The following is a 23,101-nucleotide window of genomic DNA, read 5'->3' as shown; positions in this document are numbered from 1 at the left end:
GGTTGGTGACAGAAAAATGAGGTAAGGCAGTCTGGATGATGGAGAGTGGGAGGGGTGACTAGGCTGGGTGCTTATGGTTGGACATGTTGGCCTATGCTGAATGGGAAGGGAGGCTTGGTGCTGATGGGTAGCTGGGGAGGCTAGGCACTGGTAAGTAAGTGGCCATAGGGTTCTTTGCCTCAAGCTGTGGCCTCCTTTGAGACAGCCTGACAGTTCTGCCTTAGACCAGGCTTGCTGTGGTTTGGGAGCTGTCTTTAGGGCTGGGCCACCTGCTCCCCTCTCCCCCACACTCATTGCAGCTCGCCCCATCCCTCTCCCTCAGCCAGATGCTATGCACAATAGCAAGTTTTAGAGGTAGGTGGGAGGGCTACAGCTCTCACCCACAATTCAGCCAGGATCTTGCGGACAAACATGATGGGGCAGTCAAAAGAGATCTGTGCCACCTGCCAGCCCTGCCTGAGTAAAAGCAGTGTTAGTGATGAAGACATTTCTAGGCTTTCTCCTGGTCTCTGCTGCCAGTTCCATTTTTGTCCGATATGCCAGGATCCCTAGGGCACTGAGGGGGGATTTTTCTTTCTTTTTTTGGCTACTGAAAACCTGCCAAGGAATTCTTTTGACACGCCCCCCCAAACTGGTGTATGATAGTGTGCTGGGGTACTAGCTCGTCTCATGCCAGCGGGGGGTTCCTGAAGTCCCAGCCGCGGGAGTCCCGTGATTCGTGAAAACTGAGGGCCTCAGGCAAAGAAAAAAACAGATGTTTCTAGCCCAAGGGCGACGCGAGCGCACCCCACGCGCGCTGCGCTGCCAGGCCAACGCGACCCAACCGCTCCGTGCGGCCCCAGCCTGGGATTCGGTCAGTCTCGCTCACTCCTGCCACCTGCCCCGAGAGGCGAGGCGAGGGGGAGGGTTTTACGCATGCGCAGACCCAGTTCTAGCGCAGCAGGGAACTCGGGCTGGCAAGGTGCCCGCGTGCGTAGTGGCGCCGCTCTGCCGCTACGGATCAGTGCACGCAGAGTGCTCCACGCGAGGCTTTACGACGGGCACAGCTCTCGCGAGAGTAGCCGCTCGTTCCCCCCCTCCCTTTTTGTGCTGAGCCTCCAGGCCGTGAGGTCAGACCGCTGCGTCTGTGGAACCTTCCTCGCTCCTCAGCCCGGTAAGTGCGGAGCGCACCGGGACCCGGCACCCCTCCCTCTCCCCCCCGCCGCGCAGCGCGCGGACGCCCCGCCTGCGCCCACCCGCTGGGGAAACGCCGCCGGCTGGTGCTCGCCTGGAGCCGAGGGTCCGCCTCGCGTGCAGGCCGGCCGGGCTCAGCCCCCGTGTGCGCCGGGGGTGGCGCTGCCGCTCCGGCCTGGCCGTACGTGGCTTTCCCCCGCCCTTCCCGCGCCGCTAACTGGCGGGCGGGCGGGCGGGCGGCCGCTCTGGGCCGCGCTTCCCCCGGGGGCTGCGTCCCGGCGGGGTGACAGTGACTCCTGTAACGCGGCGGCGGCGGCGGCGGCGGCGGGGGGGGGCAGCCGCGCAGGCAGCCGCGAGGAGAGATGTTGCCTGGACTGCGTGGGCGGGGAGAGGCTGCCAGGTGCAGAGAGCGGAGTGGGGCGGGGGGAGCGTAAGCGGAGGGTGCGGGAGGTGGGAGGGGGACTTTGGGACGGCGCCCGCAGATACGTTTCCTCTATTTGAGGAGCACATGCTGGGGGCTACCACAGTCTACATCAGTGGTTCTCAGCCTCTCCAGGCTACTGTACCCCTTTCAGGAGACTGATTTGTCTTGTGTACCCTCAAGTTTCATCCCACTTAAAAATTACTTGCTTACAAAATCAGACGTTGAAAACACAGAAGTGTCACAGCAGACGATTACTGAAAAATTGCTTACTTTCTCGTTACCGTATAGTTATAAAATCAATAAAATATAAATATTGTACTTGAATTTCAATGTATAGTATATAGGGCTGTATAAACGAGTCTGAAGTTTTAGTTTGTACTGACTTTGCTGGTGCTGTTTACATAACCTGTTGTAAAACTAGGCAAATACCTAGTGAGTTGATGTACCCCTTGGAAGACCTCTGTGTACCCCTGATTGAGAACCACTGATCTACATAAAAGGAGCTTGTCAGTTTTGTACTCGCCTCATTGCAAATGTAAGGAATATGACTGTTCTTTTAAAAGGTACCATTTGCCGAACAGACTAAACAAAACAATTCTCTATTTGATGCACTAATAAAGAATAATAAACAAGGTGATGGGTGTACAATATGAAAGCACTAGTTTGTTTACTCTGAGCTACACTGTCAATTGAAAAAAATCTTTTAAAAATTAAGAATCAGAAGCCTGGTTGGTTTAATAATTTATCTTACAGTTTATTATGGGTGGCACTGAGCCTCGTTAAATTAAACAGTTTTGAAAATGAGATTTTTCTTTGTGTTCAAATAGTGAAATAATTCCTGCATCCTAACCTACACAATCATACATAAAGATAGTAGCATTTCTTATCATGTGTTCTTGGTAAATATATTTGAGCATGATCAAAAATCTTTTTTTGGCTTATGTTTGTTAGTTAGATTTAGGGCAAAATTTTCAAAAGCACCTAAGGTTGTCTCTGCACCACAGCATAGCTGTGTCGGTGCGCCAGCACAACCCTGTACTGTAATGTGGAGACATGCTATGCTGACTAAAGGGGTTTTCTGTTGGTGTAGGCTCCTCAGTAGATGGTGACTGGGTCCATGGACTTCTTTTGACGTAGCTGTCTACGTCTGGGGGTTAGGACAGTATAGCTGTGTGGTCAGGTGTGTGGTTTTTTCACACCCCTGGCAGCTATTTTGATCTTTTCAGTGTAGGCCAAGCCTGAGTCACTGGGACTTGAGCATTTTGGAAATTATCTGTAGTGATTATAAATTTGCTTTTTAATACAGTGCCATAGGTGCATAGTGTTCTGCAAAGAGTTTAACTCCAGGCTAGGTAAGACATAAGATGGAAGAATTCTTAAAAAATTGCAGGTAGGTTACAGAAGTGCTTAGATTTGAAGGGAGGGTCAATATAAGTAGCTGTCTGATGTGGTTTTTGAAGGGCGAGAGGGAGGCTGTAGTGAAAATAAATGTGGGGGTACATTCCAGGTCTCAGGGATAGCATGGGAGAAGGCAGAGAGGTGCTTATGGAAGTATAGTACCAAGAGAAGCATAATTGGGAGAGCAGGGCTGGAGTAGAGAGTGGTGAAAAAGATGATGAATATGGAAGCAGTCTTAACGGGAAGAACATTTGGATTTTCCTTGTAAGGTCACTAACAATGGAAATATGTTAAATTCCAATAATTTTAACTATATCTTGAATGCCTCCCCCCTGTAACCAGGTTAAGGGTTAGGTACCACTTCACTTCTCACCTAAAAAGTTAGTTTTTATTTCAGGTCCTAGTGTCCGTCCTCGTCGTATCTCCTGCATTGTGACAACCCACCATGCATCATGTTGTGGAACTCCCCAAAGTTATTTCTTTTGACATACTGCATGTTTTTTTTTCTCTGAAAGCCTCTTTTTTTATATATATATATTCTAAAAGTATAAAATATAAGCAACGTTAATATATGGCATGATGTTTTTCAAGGGAATGTGCCTCACATTCCATACTTCATTGGGATTATAGAATAGCCTTGAAGTGATGGAATGACTGGTGGATATCATGTTAGAACAGAAATGACTATAACAGGGACAGACATAGGGGGAATCTGCAAAGAGCTTTCATTTAATGGGCAATTTTTTCCATTTAACTTGGTTATTGAGGGGCAATCAGCATATTGCTACTGGTGATAGGATTAAAATTACATTTGCAAATCACACTAAAGGAAGACTGATCTCCATTTAGGCCTCCATGAACAAACAGCTCAAATCAAGCTACAGAATCAGCCAAATGGACTCGCAGTAGCTATATTGGTGGGGAAATCTCTCCCATTGACAGTGCTGTCTACACAGGGAGTTCAATGTAGTTATACCGACCTCTCAGGGGTGTGAATATTTTACACGTCTGAGTGCTATAGTTATGGCAATATAGGTCTGTAGTGTAGACCAGACCTGAGTAAATTTTCCAAACCTGAGTAAGTTTCCCAAAGCTCTGTGTAAACTCAAAAGCTTGTCTTTGGCCCCAACAGAAGTTGGTCTAATAAACAATATTACCTCACCCACCTTGTCTTGCTAATGTCCTGGGAGAGACTGTACTCCTGGGGGAATTCTGTGCCAAAAAATTAAAAATTCTGTGTACAGTATTTTAAATTTCAGCAAAATTTGGCATATTTTATTTGTCAAAATAACACAGTATAGTCACACATTTAAATTATTTTGGTAATTTATTTCAAAATACCTGTGAGCAAGTATGTGTGTAACAATACAGACAAAAACAAAAGATTCAGGAAATGTTTTTGACAAATAGATTCCTTACTAGGCATGTTAATACAGAACTTTTGAGTAATTAATTTAAACTACAATACAGAAATGTATTTCCTGCACCCCTCAGAAGCAGTGCAAAGGCTTGGGGGAGTTGGGGTAATGGAGGAGCTGAGGGAGAGGGAAGTAATTGCTGGGAAGGAGCCTGAGAGTGAACTTGGAGGTTTGTCAGGTGTGGGTGGGAGAAGTATGGAACAGGGGTTTTTTAGTGTGTTGGGGGAAGGGATTGTTAGGGAGCCTCTTCCATGCAGACCCTGGCTGACCCCTAGCCTCTCATTCAGTCAGCCACCCTCTTCCCCCATCCTCATGTGTTCCTGCACCCCCACTAAGCCACCCTCTTCTACCCGTCTCCATGTGTCCCTGCACTCCCATTCAGCCCATGCCCCAGTCCGTCCCCCCACTAGCACTTCTGAACCCCAGTCTGTGACACCCAAGCAGCTCCATGTGCCTCACGCTTTCTGTACCCCCCCATATCCCGTGCCTCCTGGCCCCACGGGCAGGCACTGTTAGGAACGCAGCCTCTGCTCTTCCCTAGCCGCAGCTGGGGCTGCCCGGGAACGGCTGTTCTCTGTTCTGGTGCCACACTGGGTGACTGGGCAACAAAATGGCAGATGAAATTCAATGTTGATAAATGCAAAGTAGTGCACATTGGAAAACATAATCCCAACTATATGTATAAAATGGTGGGGTCTAAATTAGCTGTTACCACTCAAGAAAGAGATATTGGAGTTATTGTGGATAGTTCTGCTAAAACATCCACTCAGTGTGCAGCGGCAGTCAAAAAAGATTGTTGTGGATCATTAAGAAAGGGATAGTTAATAAAACAAAATATCATATTGTCTCTATATAAATCCATGGTACACCCACATCTTGAATACTGCGTGCCAGTGTGGTTACCCCGTCTCAAAAATGATGCATTGGAGTTGGAAAAGATTCAGAAAAGGACAACAAAAATAATGAGGGGTATGGAACGGCTTCCATCTGAGGAGAGAGAAATAAGACTGGGACTTTTCAGCTTGGAAAAGAGACAACTACGGGGGGATATGATAGAGGTCTATAAAATCATGACTGGTGTGGAGAAAGTAAATTAGGAAGTGTCATTTTTTTCCTCTCACCACAAGAAGTAGGGGTTACCAAATGAAATTAATAGGCAGCTGATTTAAAACAAAAGGAAGTATTTCTTCATATAATACACAGTCAACCCGTGGAACTTTTTGCCGGAGGATGTTGTGAAGGCCAAGACTATAACAGGGTTCAAAAAAGAACTAGATAAATTCATGGAGGATAGCTCCATCAGTGGCTGTTAGCCAGGATGGGAGGGATGGTGTCCCTAGTATCTGCTTGCCAGAAGCTGGGAATGGGCGACAGAGGATCGGTCACTTGATGAGTACTTCTTTTGTTCGTTCCCTCTGAAGCACCTGGCATTGGCTACTGCTGGAAGACAGGATATTAGGCTAGATGGACCTTTGGCAGTTCTTATGTTCACAGCGGCCCCAGGTGGCCAAAAGGTGTAACTGCAGCACATTTTGGCAGAATGAATTTTCTGCTGGGGGAAAAAAAAATCCGAGTGGCACATGAGTTCTGCATGTGTGAAGCGATGCAGAATTCTCCCAGGAGTAAGACATGACTGCAACAACACTGCATGCTAATAATGAGTATAAGCAACAGTTACCCCTCTGGTGCTGAAAAAGGTTTACTTTTAATGTAAATGCCATAAAACCACAATCAGGCTTTCAGAAGGGTGCTGAACTTTTGTGTCCCAACTACATTACAGACTTCCAACAATTAAAAGAACCATTTCAAACACCTAGAACACATGTAAAACACTTTTCACACTAGTGTTTGTAATGACAGGTTTCAGAGTAGCAGCTGTGTTAGTCTGTATCTGCAAAAAGAAAAGGTGTACTTGTGGCACCTTAGAGACTAACAAATTTATTTAATAAATTTATATTTAATAAATTTGTTAGTCTCTAAGGTGCCACAAGTACTCCTTTTCTTTTTTTTAGTGTTTGTAATGTTTCTCAATTGTGTATTGATATTACTGCATTAACTCTGAGCAAATCTTATAACTGGTTCAGTCTGAACTATTCCAGCGTTAGTGTGAATGGAAGTGTAGCAACACAAGTTCACTTGATACAATTCCAAAATGGCATGGGTAGATAAAGAGCACGTCTAATCTTCAGATTTGCAAAGTGCATTATGTGAAGCATTTTTTGTTGTTGTTCATTAAGGTGGTGATTCCAAATTCCTCTCATGTTTTGAGCCTACTGCAGCTTCTGTACCCATGTATGGCTTCTGTTTTATAAGGTACAGCATACAACAAAGACCTGTGTTTTGGGGAATGCTGACACCAAGTTTTATTAAATGCATGCTATTTTAGACTGAAAAATGCTTATTATAGGGATTACACTTTACATTTTGCTACAGCACTTCTCCATCTGTTAAGAGGATTTGTGGGGCTTGCATTTTGGGATGGGTACTTCAGGAGAACCACAATTCATTGGTACTATAATGGGAAACATCTCAGTCTTTTAATATAGACAGAGTCCCAGATCTCAAGCCAATTATTTTTGTCCTTGCTGAATAGAATAATAAGATTTTGATGTGGACAGATTGACTCTTATGTAAACTGTGGAAGATTTGGTTGAACAGCTAAGTTACAGATCTTTCTGAGAAAATGGATCCATATTTGTTAGCCAAACCACATACACAGATTGCATGCTTGGCCCTAAGCAACTGTGTGCAGGTTTGGTAAACAAAATTCCATCTTTTAATTTCCAAAAGGGGATTGTTTAGAGACCAACGTTGCCATACTTCCAGTTTTCTAAGACCCCTAATGTGGCCTTTCCCCTTTGCATTATCCTGTTGGACAGAGGTTAGAAAGACTAAAGTCCATAAGTGTAAGGTGTGTCTCCAAGGCAGGGAACAGGCATCTTGCTCAGCAGCAGAGCTGTGTTCTTTTTGTGCAGCAACCATGCAAAGTAAAGACTCCACTTCTCTAGAAGCTTATTTTAATAAAACTGTTATTAAATCTTAAAAAAAACAGAAAACCCTCCCTGAGTCCCTCCTCTCTCAGTATTAGCAATCTGGCCTCCTCTCGCAGCTTTATGGTGCAGCCTCCCTCGGCTTTCTGTTCAGGCCAGTCAGAGCTCTCTGCTGCTACGATTGTTTCCAGGCGTTTCCCTTTGGTGCCCCCGTAAATCCCTCCTTTTTGTGAAGACGTGCAAGACTGAGTATCGGCTGTGGCTGCCCTGGCCACGTGGGGCTCGAGGGGTGGGCTTAGGAAGTAAGCTGCGCTGGCAGATTCCAAAGCCTGCTCAGTGCTCACAGCTGATAAATTTGCAGGGGCTATATAAGGCCTTGAGAACCTGGGCTCGTCGTACGGGAGGGCAGACGAACAGTAAACAGGTAGGACAAGCAGGCTTGGCTTTCAGGCTGCAGGGATGTGACATAAAGTCAGCGGTATGGGTGTATGCTTTAAATATTTGTATAAAATATTTACCACAGGGATTTGTGATTGCATGGATTTCTGTTAGTATGTTGCGTTTGTTATATTCAGAATAGAATGATAATGAGAAAGTTAAACAGCTCTGGGAACACTCACTTAGACACAAGCAAAGTCTTTGGTTTTCAGACTTTTTTTTTTTAAGCAGAAAATTTAATTGCATTATCTTGTATGAAGAATTCATGTGTTGCTGCCTCTGCACTAGAAACCGTTCTGTGCATTCTTGAGCAGATATGTGTTTGGAACAAGACTGCAATTTTGTTTAAAAGAGGTTTTGGGTGAGCCCTAGAAAGCTGTATGAATCAGTGGATGCTGAAAGAGAAAACACTAAAAAAATGTGTATTGGAAGCAGTGTAATTCAGTCTTTCAACCAAACAAAATTCTCACTCCGATAACTGTTGTGAATGGGAAAAAAATAAATCATACCTTTCAGAGTAGTTCTGTGCCTCATTTAGGGTTGTCCTGACTAGCAAAAAGATAGGATGTAGTTGGGCTTAGCTAAATTTTCCTACCTAAATTCAGCCTAGACTTGACCACTTTTCATAATCAAGAGAAGGCCAGAGATACTGCACATTTCTGATAGTCATTTGAAGTGAATCTCAAGTTTTATAGCAAATCTCTGAAGAATCTATTAGCTCTTGTTCTAAATTTGGCCTCTCAAGAGTACAGTGTTTTCTAAAAATTCCCTAATGCTGCAAACATAGGTTCGGCTCCACCAGTGACGGAAAGTTTTCTCCTCCTATCCCCAAAACCACAAAAGGTCTTACATATAAAGTGTGTCACCCAGAACTGGACACATTACTCCAGCTGAAGCTTTACCTGTGCCAAGTAGAGTGCACTGTTACCTTCTGTGTCTTACATACAAGACTGCATTTCAGAGTTACATTAGCTTTTTTTTTTTTTTGCAACAGCATCATGTTGGCTCATATTTAAGGCTACGATTTGATCATGGAGGTCGCGGAAGTCACAGAATCTGTGACTTCTGCAGATATCCGTGACTTCAGCCTGTAGCCGCTGGGAGCTGTAGGGTACCCCCACCTCCTGTGGTGTCCGGAAGCTGCGGGGTACCCCTGCCACCACCAGCGGCCGGCGGGGGAATCCCCGTCAGCTCTCCCGTCCCCATGGGCAGGAGTCCCCTGTCCACTTCGTAGCCACTGCAAGTGGCAGCAGATCTCTGCAGTTCCCCAGCTGCCACAGATGCAGGGGACCTATGCAACTTGCTGCAGCTAGGGGATCCCCTGCAGCTCCCCAGCCGGCACAGATGGGGTTTCTTCCCAGCCATGAGGCAGGGACTGCAGCCACAGCAGGGCAGGGTGCTTGGACCCTCCTCCCTCCCACTTCTTGTCATGGACCGTTTCAGGGACAGGTCACGGTTTCCATGAATTTTTGTTAATGGCCCGTGACCTGTCCCTGACTTTTACTAAAAATGTCCATGACAAAATCGTAGCCTTACTCCTATTTAATTTGTGATCCTTTATAACCCCCAGGTCTTTTTCTTTTCTGCCTAGTCAGTTTTTGCCTAGCCCCATTTTGTATCTGCATTTAATATTTCCTTCCTAAAGTATAGTACTTGCATTTATTGAATTTCGTCTTGTTCATTTCCGACTAATTCTCCAATTTGTCAGAGTCCTTTCAAATTCTGGTCTTCCAAAGTGCTTGTGAACCCTCTCACTTCGGTGTCATCTGTAAATTTTAAAAGCATACTCTCCACTGCAATATCTAAATTGTTAATGAAAGTATTGAATAGTATCGGACCGAGGATAGACCCCTGCAGGTCCCCAATAGATAAGTCCTCCCAGTTTTACAGTGTACCATTGATGATTATTTCTTGACTATGGTCTTTCAATTAGTTATGCACCCATCTTATAGTAATTTCATGTAGACCACATTTATCTAGCTCGCTTATGAGAATGTCATGTGTGACTGTCAAAATCCTTACTACAGTCAAGCTTTATCAAGTCTACAGTTTTGCCCCTACCTTCTAGGCCAGTAACCCTGTCAAAGAAGGAAATTAGGTTGGTTTGGCACGATTTGTTCTTGACAAATCCATGCTGGCTATTCTTTATAACACTATTATCCTCTGGGTGTTTACAAATTAATTATTTAATAATTTGAGTATCTTTCTAGGTATCAGAGTTAGGCTGAGCTCCCGGGTCCTCTTTGTTCCCCTTTTTAAAGATAGGTAGTATATTTTTCCCTTCTCCAGTCCTCTGTGACCTCTCCCATCCTCCATGTCTTCCTTAGCTAGAAAAAAGTTTAAAAGTATTGGAAAACAGAAATCTAATGGGGAAGTTTTAAGCATGTAGATATTTAGCAGAACAGTGTATCTTCTTTTTATATTGTTAGTGTGGATAAATTACTGTGCTGAAAAATTACCCTGAAGAATCTCAAGATCTCAATGTGACCTCCTCGTTAATATTTTTCCAGATAATTTGTTTTCTGTAGCACATCAGATATTGCAAATTACTATGTACCAAAAGTAAACTGAGAGGACAACCAAGGCAAAGATTGGTATATTCAGACATGCTGTCCACAGAGGTGTACAACTTACTGGACATTACTTTCTTATAGCAGTTTTTTTAGTATTCGGTATCTTGACCTCTAGAAAAGTTACATTTCAAATGTGTTTTCAATAACAAATTAATATTACTCAGGTAGCAGATGCAGATGACTGTTCAGAATATGCCCTCCTCATTCTTATCCTTTCAGGGACTTTTGGAAATACTTAAGTTTCACTGTTGTTAAAACAAAATTTCCTTGTGGTTTAGGAACATTATCAAGAATGAGCCCACCGCAGGATAGGAGTGGAAACTCCTGCAGTAAGGAGCCCCTTGTAAAGTGCCTTCAAGCTCAGAAAGACTTGGAGACAGCTATTGCTGGAATTCTCAAGGCTGAACAACAAATTAAAGTGAACTGGAGAGAGGTATTTAAAATGTACTTTTTAAAAGTCTAACATTTCACCAGTTTTGGTTGGTAGTTCGACAAGATACTTGGTGTTCTGAGACAATAAACTGAAATCTGTCCTAGAAGCACCATTATTAAGGCTATGATTTAGTCATGGGTATTTTTAGTAAAAGTCATGGACCAGTCACAGGCCATGAACAAAAGTTCATGGCCTGTGACCTGTCCATGCTATAAATACCCCTGACTAAATCTGGGGGGTGGGAGGAAGCCTTGGGAGGCGGGCTAGCAGCACCTATGCCAGTCACACGGGCCCCTGCTCAGGTGGTCCCCGGGGCCAGCCGCACAGGGCTTGCTGCAGGGCCACCTAAGTGGCTGGCTGCAGAGCTGCTCCAGCAGCGGCTGGTGTGGCTGGCCCCGGGGCTACCTGAGCAGCTGACCCTTGAGCCAGCTGCTTGGGCAGCCCAGGGTCAGCCACACTGGCTGCTGCAGAAGTGCTGGAGCTTGCGGAAAGTCAGGTCGCGGGAAGTCACGGAATCCATGACTTCCTCAGCCACACTGGCTGCTGCAGAAGTGCTGGAGCTTGCGGAAAGTCAGGTCGCGGGAAGTCACGGAATCCATGACTTCCTCAATCTTCATGGCAGATGCAGAGCCCTAACCATTATCTCACTATAATCCTTAGAAGACATAAGCATTTGAGTATTGCTAACCTCACCAGGCAAAATAAAAAGTGCAGTTTGTCAACATTTTTTGTGTTAATCGTTTCTTATTTGTAATGGGATTTTTTTTAGTGATTCACTATTTATGCTACTGGAAATAACTTCTTTTTAAACAGAATGATATAAAGGTGCTACAAATAATATGTAGTAGTACGGCTGTTTTAATAAACTGATAATCCTTTGTGTTTGGGTACTCCTTCAATGGAAATGGTCTTGGAACTTTGAAGTGGGGTAACTGGTAAGTATGTTGGGTAAAAGCCCAAGCCTTTGATGAATAAACATGCAATGACATGGATTTCAAAATGGTTTGTATTTGTATTTTATGGGGTGAGAAGAAGATGGTTGGAGGCTAATGTCTGTTTGTGTCACATTGTATTTCCCCCCCTATCCCCGCTGCCTCTGCTTGCCTGTGATACATGGTGGTGCCCAGATTCTGATGAGGGACGCTGGGTATTACTGTGATATGCATAATTGACAAATATTGCTATTTAATATTATCTGTCTGTGGAATTGGGTAGCCTCACATGACTTTTGTGAAAGTTTAATAATAATTGAAACTGCATTTGTCCTAAAGAATACTCAGACTTGTGTACAATAGTGTTAGGTTTCTTAACCCAGCCAGTTGTGTGTGAATTGTATGTTGTGATGTGTGAGAGTTGGTGACTTCGGTGTGTTCTTTGAACAAAGAAATTTCAGGTTATGGTTCGAGGTGATTACAATTAGTACAAAAATATTAGTATGTAATTTCAGTGTGCGGTTTCTTCTCTCCTCTCTTCCCCCATGAAACATTGGGTATGCTCTGGTTTGAACTACTCAACAGGCATTCTAGAAATACTAAATGGAGCCGGTATTTATCTTGCAGGTCAAAGCTCAGGTTCACAGCTGCATAAGTCGTCATATGGAATGTCTGCGCAGTCGTGAAGTTTGGCTGCTTGAACAGGTAGATCTCATTCAGCAGCTCAAAGAAGAGACCTTGCAACAGCAAACACATCAACTCTACTGGGTAAGATGTGTGTGTTTAACTCAGTTTAGCTATATTGGCCCTTTCAAATACACTGGTCTTGCTAGTATGTATTCATGGTAAAGAAAAAATCTTGAACAGGTATATCCTGTGTCATGTATAAGAATGTGAATTTGAACATGTGATGCCTTTACTGGAGCTAAGGCAATAATATTGTTTTGTTTTTCATATAGTTGCTGGGACAGTTCAGCTGTCTTATCCACCAACTGGAACACCCCCATAGCAATGACCTAGTCAATCAGATTTCTGTGTGCCTGGAGAGGTAAAAAATATTACGTGATCTGAATAAATGAGAGTGCTATTCATTTTGACTTTACTTTGAATTTAAACTGTTTTCTGGTCATAATATCTGTAAACCATCTCTTCTACATAGTTAGCTTTTCTGAAGTATGTATAATACTTTACTGTGAGCTATTTTCAGTAATTGCTAAAAAAATTAATGGTGAGATTTCAAAACAGTCTAGGATAGAAGATGAGTATGGCTAAATACCCAGGACTGCTTTGAAAATCTCAGTGTAAGATTTTTAAATTGATCCTTTAAAGAGAAGTCAGGATACCATAAATGGTAATGCAAGCATAACTATTTGTGCAGGTTACTGCAGAGGTTAAGGTTTGATGTCATTTGATTTGAGAGGAATAGTAAGTGAGGAGAGGAGTTTGCTGTTTTGCTGGATATTTCATTTTTTTCTGTTTTTACTGCATAAGAGCCTTGGATGGACATATCTTTTTTATTTTTGTGTAAAAAGCTAAATAAATAATTCAAATTAGTTCAGATTTTTGGCTGTTTGCAACAGAGCCAATTAAAAGCCTTTATACAAATATTGGCTCAATTTTATAAGCTTAAAGCTAGTGAAACATTTAACTGAACTTATGGGTGAACTTTAATTTTTATTAAAGATCTCCTTAATTCTTTTAGACTGGGCAGTCTGACCCTCAAACCAGAAGAGTCTTCCAACCTGAACTTTGAGGCTGATACGTCTTTCCTTCGCCAGGCCATCACGTCCTTTGGCTCAATTAAAACAATGGTGAGTACCAAGGCTTTTATAGTAGGATCACTGTTGAAAATACTTGATTCAGATATTTTTAAGGGGAGAGGGTGTCTGCAGATCCCTGATTATTTATTCAACTGGGTTCATTTTAAATCTCTAGTTGAAATAAAATATTTGTGTATGTTTTATTACAGCTTTAGGCACATGAAAAAAATTGCTATATGCAATATTAAATTAACTTCAAAAAGTCTAGAACTTCCTGATCAGATAGATTATGATCACCTAGGTGGGATGTGATATTTATATACAGTAATAACAAAACCCAAGCTATAGATGATTTGTCAAGAAGTCTGTTTCAAAAGTATCTCCTCAGCTGCTGCACAAAACTTTACATATATGTTTTTGGCAGAGGTTGATTGGAAGGTTAGGGTGGGGTGGAGGGCGGCGGGTATGTGCTCTTGCTCTTTGTTGTAGCAGTTGGAATTTAATGTGGGGATTGACTTTAGCGGATGCCAGCTGTAGGCTATATTGGTGAAAAAGGTACATGACCCAGCCTCTGGGAGCATTTACTTTTATAAAAGCAGAAATAATTCTGCTTAATTGCTCTAGACTGAAATTTGCCATAATATCTTGATTTTGAAGGCTCCCCCACTTTTAAAAAAAATTTTTTTTCAGTTACCTTGAAGTTACAGGGATATAAAAGGAGTTTACCAGTTGTAACTGTGCTTTTAATGCTGCTTCATTTTAGTCTTAATGTTTAAACATTTGTTTTTTTTAATTAGAGTTGAGTTTTAAAAATGAGGAAAGTGATATTCTTCTTTTTTTTTTTTTGTTTAAATAGCAAACTCCTGAGACAGAAAATGCTTCCCCTTGGATGTCAGTGCAGAACTGCACGCTGGCCCAACATGAACAGGTAAAATGAATATTTGTCTTCTGAAAATAGGGTTTGACTAAAGGTAGTATAAGCATAACCTTGCTAACTATCCGGTTTCCTAACTGGTAATTTTCATGGCAACGGTTAAAGTATTGCTGTTTGAGTATTCAGTAACAACGTGGCAAGGTGCATGTCCCAACGAAATGCCTGTTGGGTGGATGTTCTAGTTTCCTTTTGCCATCTTCCCTTACATCAGCTCCTTGACTATGAACTTGAGTTAATTTGTCCCTGGGGATGGAATGGGGCAGCTCCAGCTTGGCTTTTCTAGTCCAAATACTAGAGGATAAATGGAGTTGAGTCCTAAGTGTGCCAGACAAGGATTTGAAACTGTTCCAGTTGTATTGCAACAGTTCACCTGGGAGGCACCATGCTGGGTCCAGCACAGAGATGCAGCTAAGTTCGAGGTATTTTTCCATGTAGATGGAGAGACTATACAGTCAAAAGGGCTGAAGTGATCACAGGATCCAGAACTCCTGTGGGTCATAGGTCATACAGATTAACTGTACACATTTAACTGTTTTCAATCAAGTTTCTAGATCATTAGAAACAATTGGAAAAGCAAACCACACAGCAGTAAGCTTTTTTTTTTGCCACATAGATGACTGTGAGGCTTTTGTGATGATGGTGTGAGAAGGGACTTCTGTGGTTCTTGTTTTGGTTAATAAATATTGGTACACATCGGACACACTGTACATTCTGAGATTCTCTGTAGATTGCCTCCACAATGAAATAGCTATGTTTATAACCTGGAGACCCCATACGTTCTTTTTTAGCAGAAACTATTGTCTGGGACGTTGGGTTCCCCACTCAGTGACTGGCTACTTGGAAGCAAGTCTGCTAGCATTCGCCAGGCTCCATATGTTCCCAGCATCAACCCTGAGGACTGGCTAATGAAAAAGCATGTGCCAGAGACCAGCCAGGTAAGCTCTTCACGTATTAAAGAGGAATGTGGTTTCATGCTGCAGTTGAAATGGAAAGGGGGGGAGCATATCCATTATACTTGTTACATCTTGCTTGATTCTCAAAATATTCTGAGCTGTCACTGTACAAACAGCTTTTTTTTTTTTTTTTTTTTTTAGGATTTAAACTCTTCCAAAGTCTGTTATTTTGAGGAAGCCTGGGGAAATCTGAAAGATTTGGAAAATTGGCTCCTGCAGAATCAGCAAAGAGAAGAAAATAATGAAAAAACAGATACCCATAAGCACAGGAGCTCCAGTCCCACCACCTGCTCCTTCTTTTCCACTGAAAAGGTGGATGAATTAGAGTTCCTTGAGCAGGAAGAGATGGACATTTCTGACTGGCTGCTTACTCCTTCTGACCCAGAAAATGGAGGTAGTGCCTCAGAAGAGAAATGGAAATGTGTCTTTCAACCTTTTAGGGAGGAATATAACATAAATGATTGGCTTCTCAAAGCTGACTCCTGCACTTACTGTCGTGGCAGTCAGGCCAAGAGTGTAGAGATAGAAAACCTTGGAAATCTTAAGTGCCTGAATGAGCATCAGGATGTGAAGAAATCCCCCACAGTATCTACCAACAATGTCTGGCTCCTACAGCACCCCCAGACTCCATTTAAAGTGGAAGATGTGTGCAAAGCTAATGAGCCATGCACTAGCTTTTCAGAGTGTGTGTGTGATGACAGCTGTGAAAAGGAAGCTTTGTGTAAGTGGCTCCTGAAGAAAGAGGGGAAGGATAAAAATGGCATGCCAGTAAGCCAGATACCGGTGGTGAACCCTGAGCCTGAGAAGCCTAAATCTGCTGTCAACATCTGGCTTCATCCCTCCAGGCAGCTTCCAGAGGAGTCAGCTACTACCACAGTGAAATTGGATAGTTCAGTGAAGGTTGTAGAACCTCTAAAAGCATTGCTTGAGAGTCCATTGACAACCTGGCTAGCCAAATCAGAGCACAAAGCAGCAAGCACAGAAGAAAAGGCAACCCGGGAGAAAGCAGAAGTTAACTTCAAGAGTCCCTTTCTAGACCTCCTGGCCCCATTCCACCTTCCTCTGCATGTCAACAATTGGGTGTTGTCTTCAAAGAATATAGAAACTGTCAACGAGCCTCCGGTGGAAGATAAATGGCTGCTACGCAAGAAGGCACAAGTGAGCATAGTCTTTAATGTTTATTCCTAGATAATGTGTTAAGACAGTATAATTACCAGTGTTACTTCTTGCCCTGTGTTTACACCAAACTCAGGTTTTTTCTAAAAAATCTTGTCTCCTCAATGCTCAACCACTATTTTAAGAGTGCTGAAATAAAACAGATCTCAGTATTGAAATCCAACTAACTTTGTAAAGCGAATGTAGCCAAGATTCATCTCACAAGAAATATTAGATTTAACTTTCTTTGATCTGACCCCTTTAAAAGAGTGCAGACCCACAGGAAAACTAACTTAGATGCATTTTGGACATAATTATTAAGGACATTCCCTTTTTCAGGACTGTGGCCTTCCTACAGTTTGTGATCTTTTTGCTTGTATGAAACTGAATGGAGATAGAGAAAAGTGGCTGTACCAGACCCCTTTACAGGTAAGATTAATCAGTTACACAAATGCATTGCTAATAAACACAGTTGTGCATTCTATAATCCTTTAAGATATCTACAGTTAGATGTTAAAAGCAACATATGATTTGCTTTCTATATCTATTTTTAGCAGCTCAACCTATTCCTTTTTCTCCGTTCCCACCCCTCCTGGTCCTCCCTCCATTGTTCTTTTCCTTATCGTCTTCTGCCAGGGGAGATTGACGGAATCATTCCCCTGTTAAATAAATTGATATTAAATATTGACTCTTTGTATGGTTTATGGTAAATTACACTCTAATTTGGGATTTTCTTAATTTTTATGCATCACATTGGGGTGTCTGTCATATAGTTTAAGCCAGTGTCCTATATTTGGCATTTGACAGATGAACACTCTGTTTTTAACTTACTGGAAAGCTCTGTTGCTGGCAAGGGAACAGCAAACCCATCAGAACCAAGAAACTTAGCCCCAGAAGCAGTATCTTTATGTGAAGCATTTTCAGCATCCCTTTTGTTCTTGCTTCTCTCACAGAGTGTTACTTTCTCCTTTACCAAAGAACAAAATAAAATAACTCTGTATTTTGAATTGTTTTGTTCTAGAAGTGAAGAACCTGAAGCATTAGAACCACGTTACCTTCCTGCTGATTGCCACACAAACGTACTATGTCATTGCAGTCTGCTGAATCATTGTGTTTGTGTCTGACTAGTCTGCTTTATTTTTCTTCCAAACGTTTAGCTAAAAGACAAACTATATTTATATGTAACTGAGTTATGGTGCAGAAAATGCCTTTGTGTTATAAATACTCCTGAGTGCAGGCCTGCTGAATATAAGCACACTGACACAATAGGCATTTGTAAGATTGTATCTTTCATAGGCCTATGTGAAGCTTCTTTTACGGGTTTTCACTTGAAGCATGGTGAAGCTCAGAGCAATTGTAAAATGAAATGTCTTTGCTGTGAAATCTGCATCTCTGGTGCTTGGACTGTACTATATAGCGTTGCAATTTTCCTACCCAAAAGATTGCCCTTCATATTCTAGAACTTTATTTTGAGAAGAATTCCATCTTTTTTAGATAGCTTATTCCTTAGGTGGAAGCAATTTTTTTGTTAACTTTTGAAGGATGGCACTTGTTGCATGCGTCCTATGTACAGGTCAGCCCAAAGTTGTCAAATGTATTCTAGTTTTTGAAAGAAATATACTTTTTTGGCCCCTGACGCATGATGAGAACTGTTAGATGTGTTTTTAAAGGAAGACCTTCCTGTCAGTGAATGAGATCTTCAGCTACTGAGAACTGAGACATATTTGGCCCAGATCTTTTTAAATTGCTTTTGAACTGAAAGTCTTTTCGGTGCTGTTTAGTCTTTGTGAATTGATAGACTCTGAAGCTAGTAGGTGCCCAGCATTTGATGAGGTAACAATTACAATTTTACTGAAACAATTTGGTCTACAAAAAAATGTAATAGTGATGCAAAGATGTCTATTTTTTTAGACTAATTGGCAGTTAACTTATATTCTATAAACTGCTGGTAGTTATGTTTCCTTAGCTGGTTCATAGACAAATATAATTATAAATGGAAACATCTCGGAATGCTTAACAAAAATGGAACTTTGGATGCTTGAGAGCCTCCAAGTAGGATGTAATCTTGTTCAATGTGTTTTCCAGAGGGTGGCCTGCATAGATCCCACCACCTTTTCCATCTGTTTTCGATAGTTAAGGTAACTATCACCTTGATATCAGAGTTGGGTCAGATTAATTTTGATCTGTGTAGCAGTGGACATAGCATGAATATATCTCCCCTAGTATACGTTTTATTTAAACCCTTCTGAAACAGTGCATACATTGTCTGAAGCCATTGGTGTACAAGGTGCCATTGGGCAGTAGGTTTGCTAGCTTGCATGAAGAATTAGCAAAGTTATTAAATATCTGCACAGTTAATTTCCCCTGTTCATTTTCATTAACTTTTTTCTGATGATTTTTAGATAATGTTTTCTTAAAGCTTGTCTGGAGTAAAAATGACCTCAACTTTTCAGTGCAGAAAGGAAATCTTGTTAGAAGGATTGAAACTTAATACCACTTGCCTGGTGCTACACAGTAAAAGTATTCATGTGTGGTATCACTGTGTTCAGATAGCCTGTGAACTGATGTTTTTAAAAAATCTTGGCCCTTTGCACGCTGAAAATAGACTCTATAAGGGCTTTAGATTAGCAGACCACTTAAGACCTTTTCTTTTAATAGTTTGAGTTGTCTACTGAAATCAAACTTCAGTTTTTACCTGACCATATTGCCTGTTGCTGCATGGAAAGACTGCACTATGACTAACTCCAATGATAACCCATTTTGATTAGCAGTTGAATTTAATGATGTCTGATGTGCAACTCACCTTTATAATCCTTTTAACCTTAGTCAATGAGTACTAACTTCATAGTCAATTCATTACGCCCTTAAAACTTTCTGAGGGTGTGTTCATTTGCTTTTCACAGAATCCCAATTTAGTTAATACTAATAAATATTTATGTAAACTGTTGATTAGTCTTTTCCATTAAAAAACATTGCAGCCAAAAGTGGGTGTGGTGGTTATTATTTCTTTGTGGAAAGCTGTATTTGGGGAATTTTATAAACTCTTTGCTCAGCTTTCTGTAACTTAAATTGTCCTGTTCCCTACAGCCTCCACCATCATTTGTGGCTCTAAACACAAACATTTGACAGATTTGCACATTGTCCTTTGACTGATATGGGACTATCCAGTAGGCTACATGGGTGCTCTTTAATATAGAAGCTACTCAGAAGAGGTACAGCAACAAATGCCTCCTCAAGAATACTACTGGAAGGTCTTTTCTGTTGCTGTAAGAGGGGGTCTGTTCTAGGTTCCTTGCAGAGGGGAAGATGGAGAGCAGGAATGCCATAAGCAGAGCAACGGGCCACTTGAAGATCTTTTTCATGCAGGCATAATAAATTGTAGGCTGGTCCTGGCTGCCTCTTGGACAGCATGCTTGGCATGGGGAGAGGACAACCCCTCACTACCAGACCCCCGCACTCCCCACTGTTCCTCAGACGTACTTGTCAACTGCTACAAAAGGTTTTTTCCCCCCTGCTCTCCTGATGGCAATAGCACACCTTAAGTGATCACTCTCGTTACAGTGTGTATGGTAATACCCATTGTTTCATGTTCTCTCTATATAAATCTCGCCACTGTATTTTCCTCTGAATGCATCTGATGAAGTGAGCTGTAGCTCACGAAAGTCTTACGCTCAAATAAATTTGTTAGTTTCTAAGGTGCCACAAGTCCTCCTTTTCTTTTTACGGATACAGACTAACACGGCTGCTACTCTGAAACTAGAGGAAGCAATTCATGGCCTGGCTATTTGTCATCACTTCCCAAATTCTTGCAGCTTGAGCAGGGCAAAGCTTAAGGCCAGCCTTAGGTAGAAGCTTCCTTAATACCTGCTTTTTTTTTTTTTTTCTTCCCATCCTTTACAAATGCATTTCAGAGGGTCCCTGCCCCTTTATCAGTTGTTTAGAGTAAGTGGCTAGTAGATACTTGCCACAAGCTGATTATAAAGATAGGTAAGCCATCTTTAATATAAGATGCAGCTCAGGTTCATGGAACTCAGAACACTCCTGTAGAGAAGGAAGTTTCTGAGGCTTTGTCTACATGGAATTCTAAAGTCATTGGAGTAAATGTAGTGGTGAAAAGCCCTAGTGTAGACAGGGTAAATGCTATAAGCTGCAACTTTCACTTGCTTGCCTGAAATTGGCAAATCTGCAGTGTAGACAAGACCTTAGAAATCCAACAGTTTAAACAACATAGGTGAGGGCTGCCTCTTGTGTTTATAGGTTTAGTGATGAGTAAAAATTCAAGCTACCCTGGAGTTTTCTGCCATTTTGCTTATTAGCTGTCTAGAAATGTCATGTATTGTTGTAGTAGACCCCACTTCTGTAAAGTTGCTGTACAAATCTTTTAAACTTCCCTGCAAAATAGACTGAAGTGAGAATTCCCTTCTCTTTGGACTGCTTCACAGCTTCTCTAATCAATCTTTTGCTAGGACCTGGCCTTTGAAAAGGTGTATCATTCTGCATCTCCTCACATTTTAGTTCAGGGAGAAGCTGGGCTGACAGTTACAAGTGCCCAGAGGCTAGGAGTGTTAGCACCTTAACTGCTTTCATGTACATACCCCTATGGTTCAGAAATGCACTCTGCCTCAACCAGGAACTATGGGGCTGGGAATTCCAAATGCAATCTGCTGAAAGGTACTTTAACAAGTATGGCTGGAAGAGAGAAGTCATGTGAAAGGGAACAGCAAAAGAAGTTTGTCTTTGGCTGCTCCTTATAATGAATGAAGACCACCTTGCAAACCTGAAAAAGTATTTCTTTACACCTGAAATGTCACGATCTTGCCAGGTTGCTTGGAGTAAATGTTCTCAAACTGATCAGTAGAGTTTGGAGAGCTGGCTGCTCATAGGGTGGCAGCTCTGCACATTCCCAGTTACAATGGAGAGTAAAAGTAGACAGCATGATTAGCTTCTTTCAAAAGGACAAAACAGCTTTGACAAAGAAGATAAAAAAGAACTGCCATGACCACCTTCTCCCCCCCTTTCCACTTACCAGCCATCTCCCACTTTTTCTTTAATCTTTAAACGCATGTGAGCAGTTTAAAACCATTCCCTTTAATTATTCATCTTGAACTGCTATAAAACCACTTCTCTCCTTGTCAAGTCTCAGGGCCTGTATTTTATACTAAGCCTTCACCTCTCTCGTATGTTGATGCTATTATTCCTTCTTGGGTACGAAAGCCAAGGGAGGACTAAAGATTAGCATCCTCCTCCTAGTGGACATATTGGAATGTAGTCAAAGACACATGACTAAGTAGCTGTGACTATGATGAACCAAGGCTATTTACTTACCTTAAAAGTAAAATTAATTAAACTCCTGTTTCCAGTGACCCAAGCCTACTTTGCTTTAGTGGGGACATCACTTCAAAGTAGTTTGAGACTTTTTGTAGGATAGATTGACTGTAGTTAGAAGTCTAGTAAATCTAGCCTTTAATTATGGCCTCAAGGCATTAGTGAATTTGAACATCATACAGGCTAGTAATTAATTTTGCATCTAAGGAATTACAGGTGACCTGCAAAGGAGACAAGAGGCCATCTCAATTTTTTGGGGCCGAGGATCCCAATTAACTGGATAGAGAGTAGGGCTAACATCACAAATCAAGTTTCAGAGTAACAGCCGTGTTAGTCTGTATTCGCAAAAAGAAAAGGAGGACTTGTGGCACCTTAGAGACTAACCAATTTATTAGAGCATGAGCTTTCGTGAGCTACAGCTGAAAGCTCATGCTCTAATAAATTGGTTAGTCTCTAAGGTGCCACAAGTCCTCCTTTTCTTATCACAAATCAAGCAACTGAAATCTAATTGAGGGGAACTATTTTAACTTGCTTTCAAAACTTCAGTTTTCAGCTAACTTGCATGCCCCTCTCCTGCTGGAGGAGTCCATCTGTTAAAGCCTCTTCTGCTTTAGTTAAGATCTGTGAGCAATAAGGCTACATTTCAGTCCTCCTGAAAAAATCTTCAGCAAAATAGGAGGAAACTTTACTAAGTCCTGATATTTCAAGCAAAAAAACTCCCACCATCTCAGATTTCCTTTAGATACCATCACAAAAGTGCAACACCCCCTGCCAAGTATTAAAGGTGACCAGCACAGGAGGAAAAAAATGAAGGTGGTGGGAGAGTTGAGGGAGTTCTTAAAAGGAGCCACATGCATTTTCTTGCTCATTGTCAGCTGACCTGTCAGATGTGCTGGATAAATCATCCCTCTGTATCCATAAAGGATGCAGATAGTATGGTGATATGGCTGTTTAACTCTCTACACTGATGGATTATGCTATTCCAATCTGAGCGTGCTAGAATGGAGGACAAGCAGCAATTAGGGAGAAGCAACAGCAGTTACTTTTTCACATTATGCACTTATCAAGGAAAAACACAAAATCTAGTTTTAAGTAGCTCCAGTAGCAGAGCTCTGGGGCTCTCAGCTACATCCAGTTATAGTGGTGATATTAAACACCTGCTTGGTACTGTGCTCTAATGACTGATAATTTAGGT

At 42.0% G+C, this 23,101-nt stretch overlaps 1 protein-coding gene across 3 annotated transcripts; it reads left to right on the top strand.

The window, feature by feature from the left end:
* Positions 1 to 915: 915 nt before the first annotated feature.
* NCOA4 (nuclear receptor coactivator 4) lies at positions 916 to 20,276 on the top strand (the record flags this gene model as incomplete). Of its 3 annotated transcripts, none has more annotated exons than XM_084633596.1 (10): positions 916 to 1,153; positions 10,693 to 10,847; positions 12,407 to 12,547; positions 12,739 to 12,827; positions 13,482 to 13,590; positions 14,396 to 14,467; positions 15,262 to 15,408; positions 15,568 to 16,584; positions 16,921 to 17,010; positions 17,603 to 20,276. In XM_084633596.1, 10 exons carry the CDS (start codon positions 916 to 918, stop codon positions 17,606 to 17,608), a joined length of 2,064 nt encoding a protein of 687 aa, XP_084489722.1. In that variant the 3' UTR covers positions 17,609 to 20,276. The 3 variants fall into 3 exon arrangements, with proteins under 3 accessions (XP_084489722.1, XP_084489724.1, XP_084489723.1); XM_084633598.1 differs by having other exon boundaries at positions 1,041 to 1,153; positions 15,265 to 15,408; XM_084633597.1 differs by lacking the exon at positions 916 to 1,153 and adding an exon at positions 7,689 to 7,827.
* Positions 20,277 to 23,101: the final 2,825 nt, after the last annotated feature.

Source organism: Lepidochelys olivacea (genome assembly GCF_965140295.1).
Source record: "Lepidochelys olivacea isolate rLepOli2 genome assembly, chromosome: 7".
Classification (NCBI taxonomy): domain Eukaryota; kingdom Metazoa; phylum Chordata; order Testudines; family Cheloniidae; genus Lepidochelys; species Lepidochelys olivacea.
This window is presented reverse-complemented; position numbering and strand designations above follow the sequence as displayed.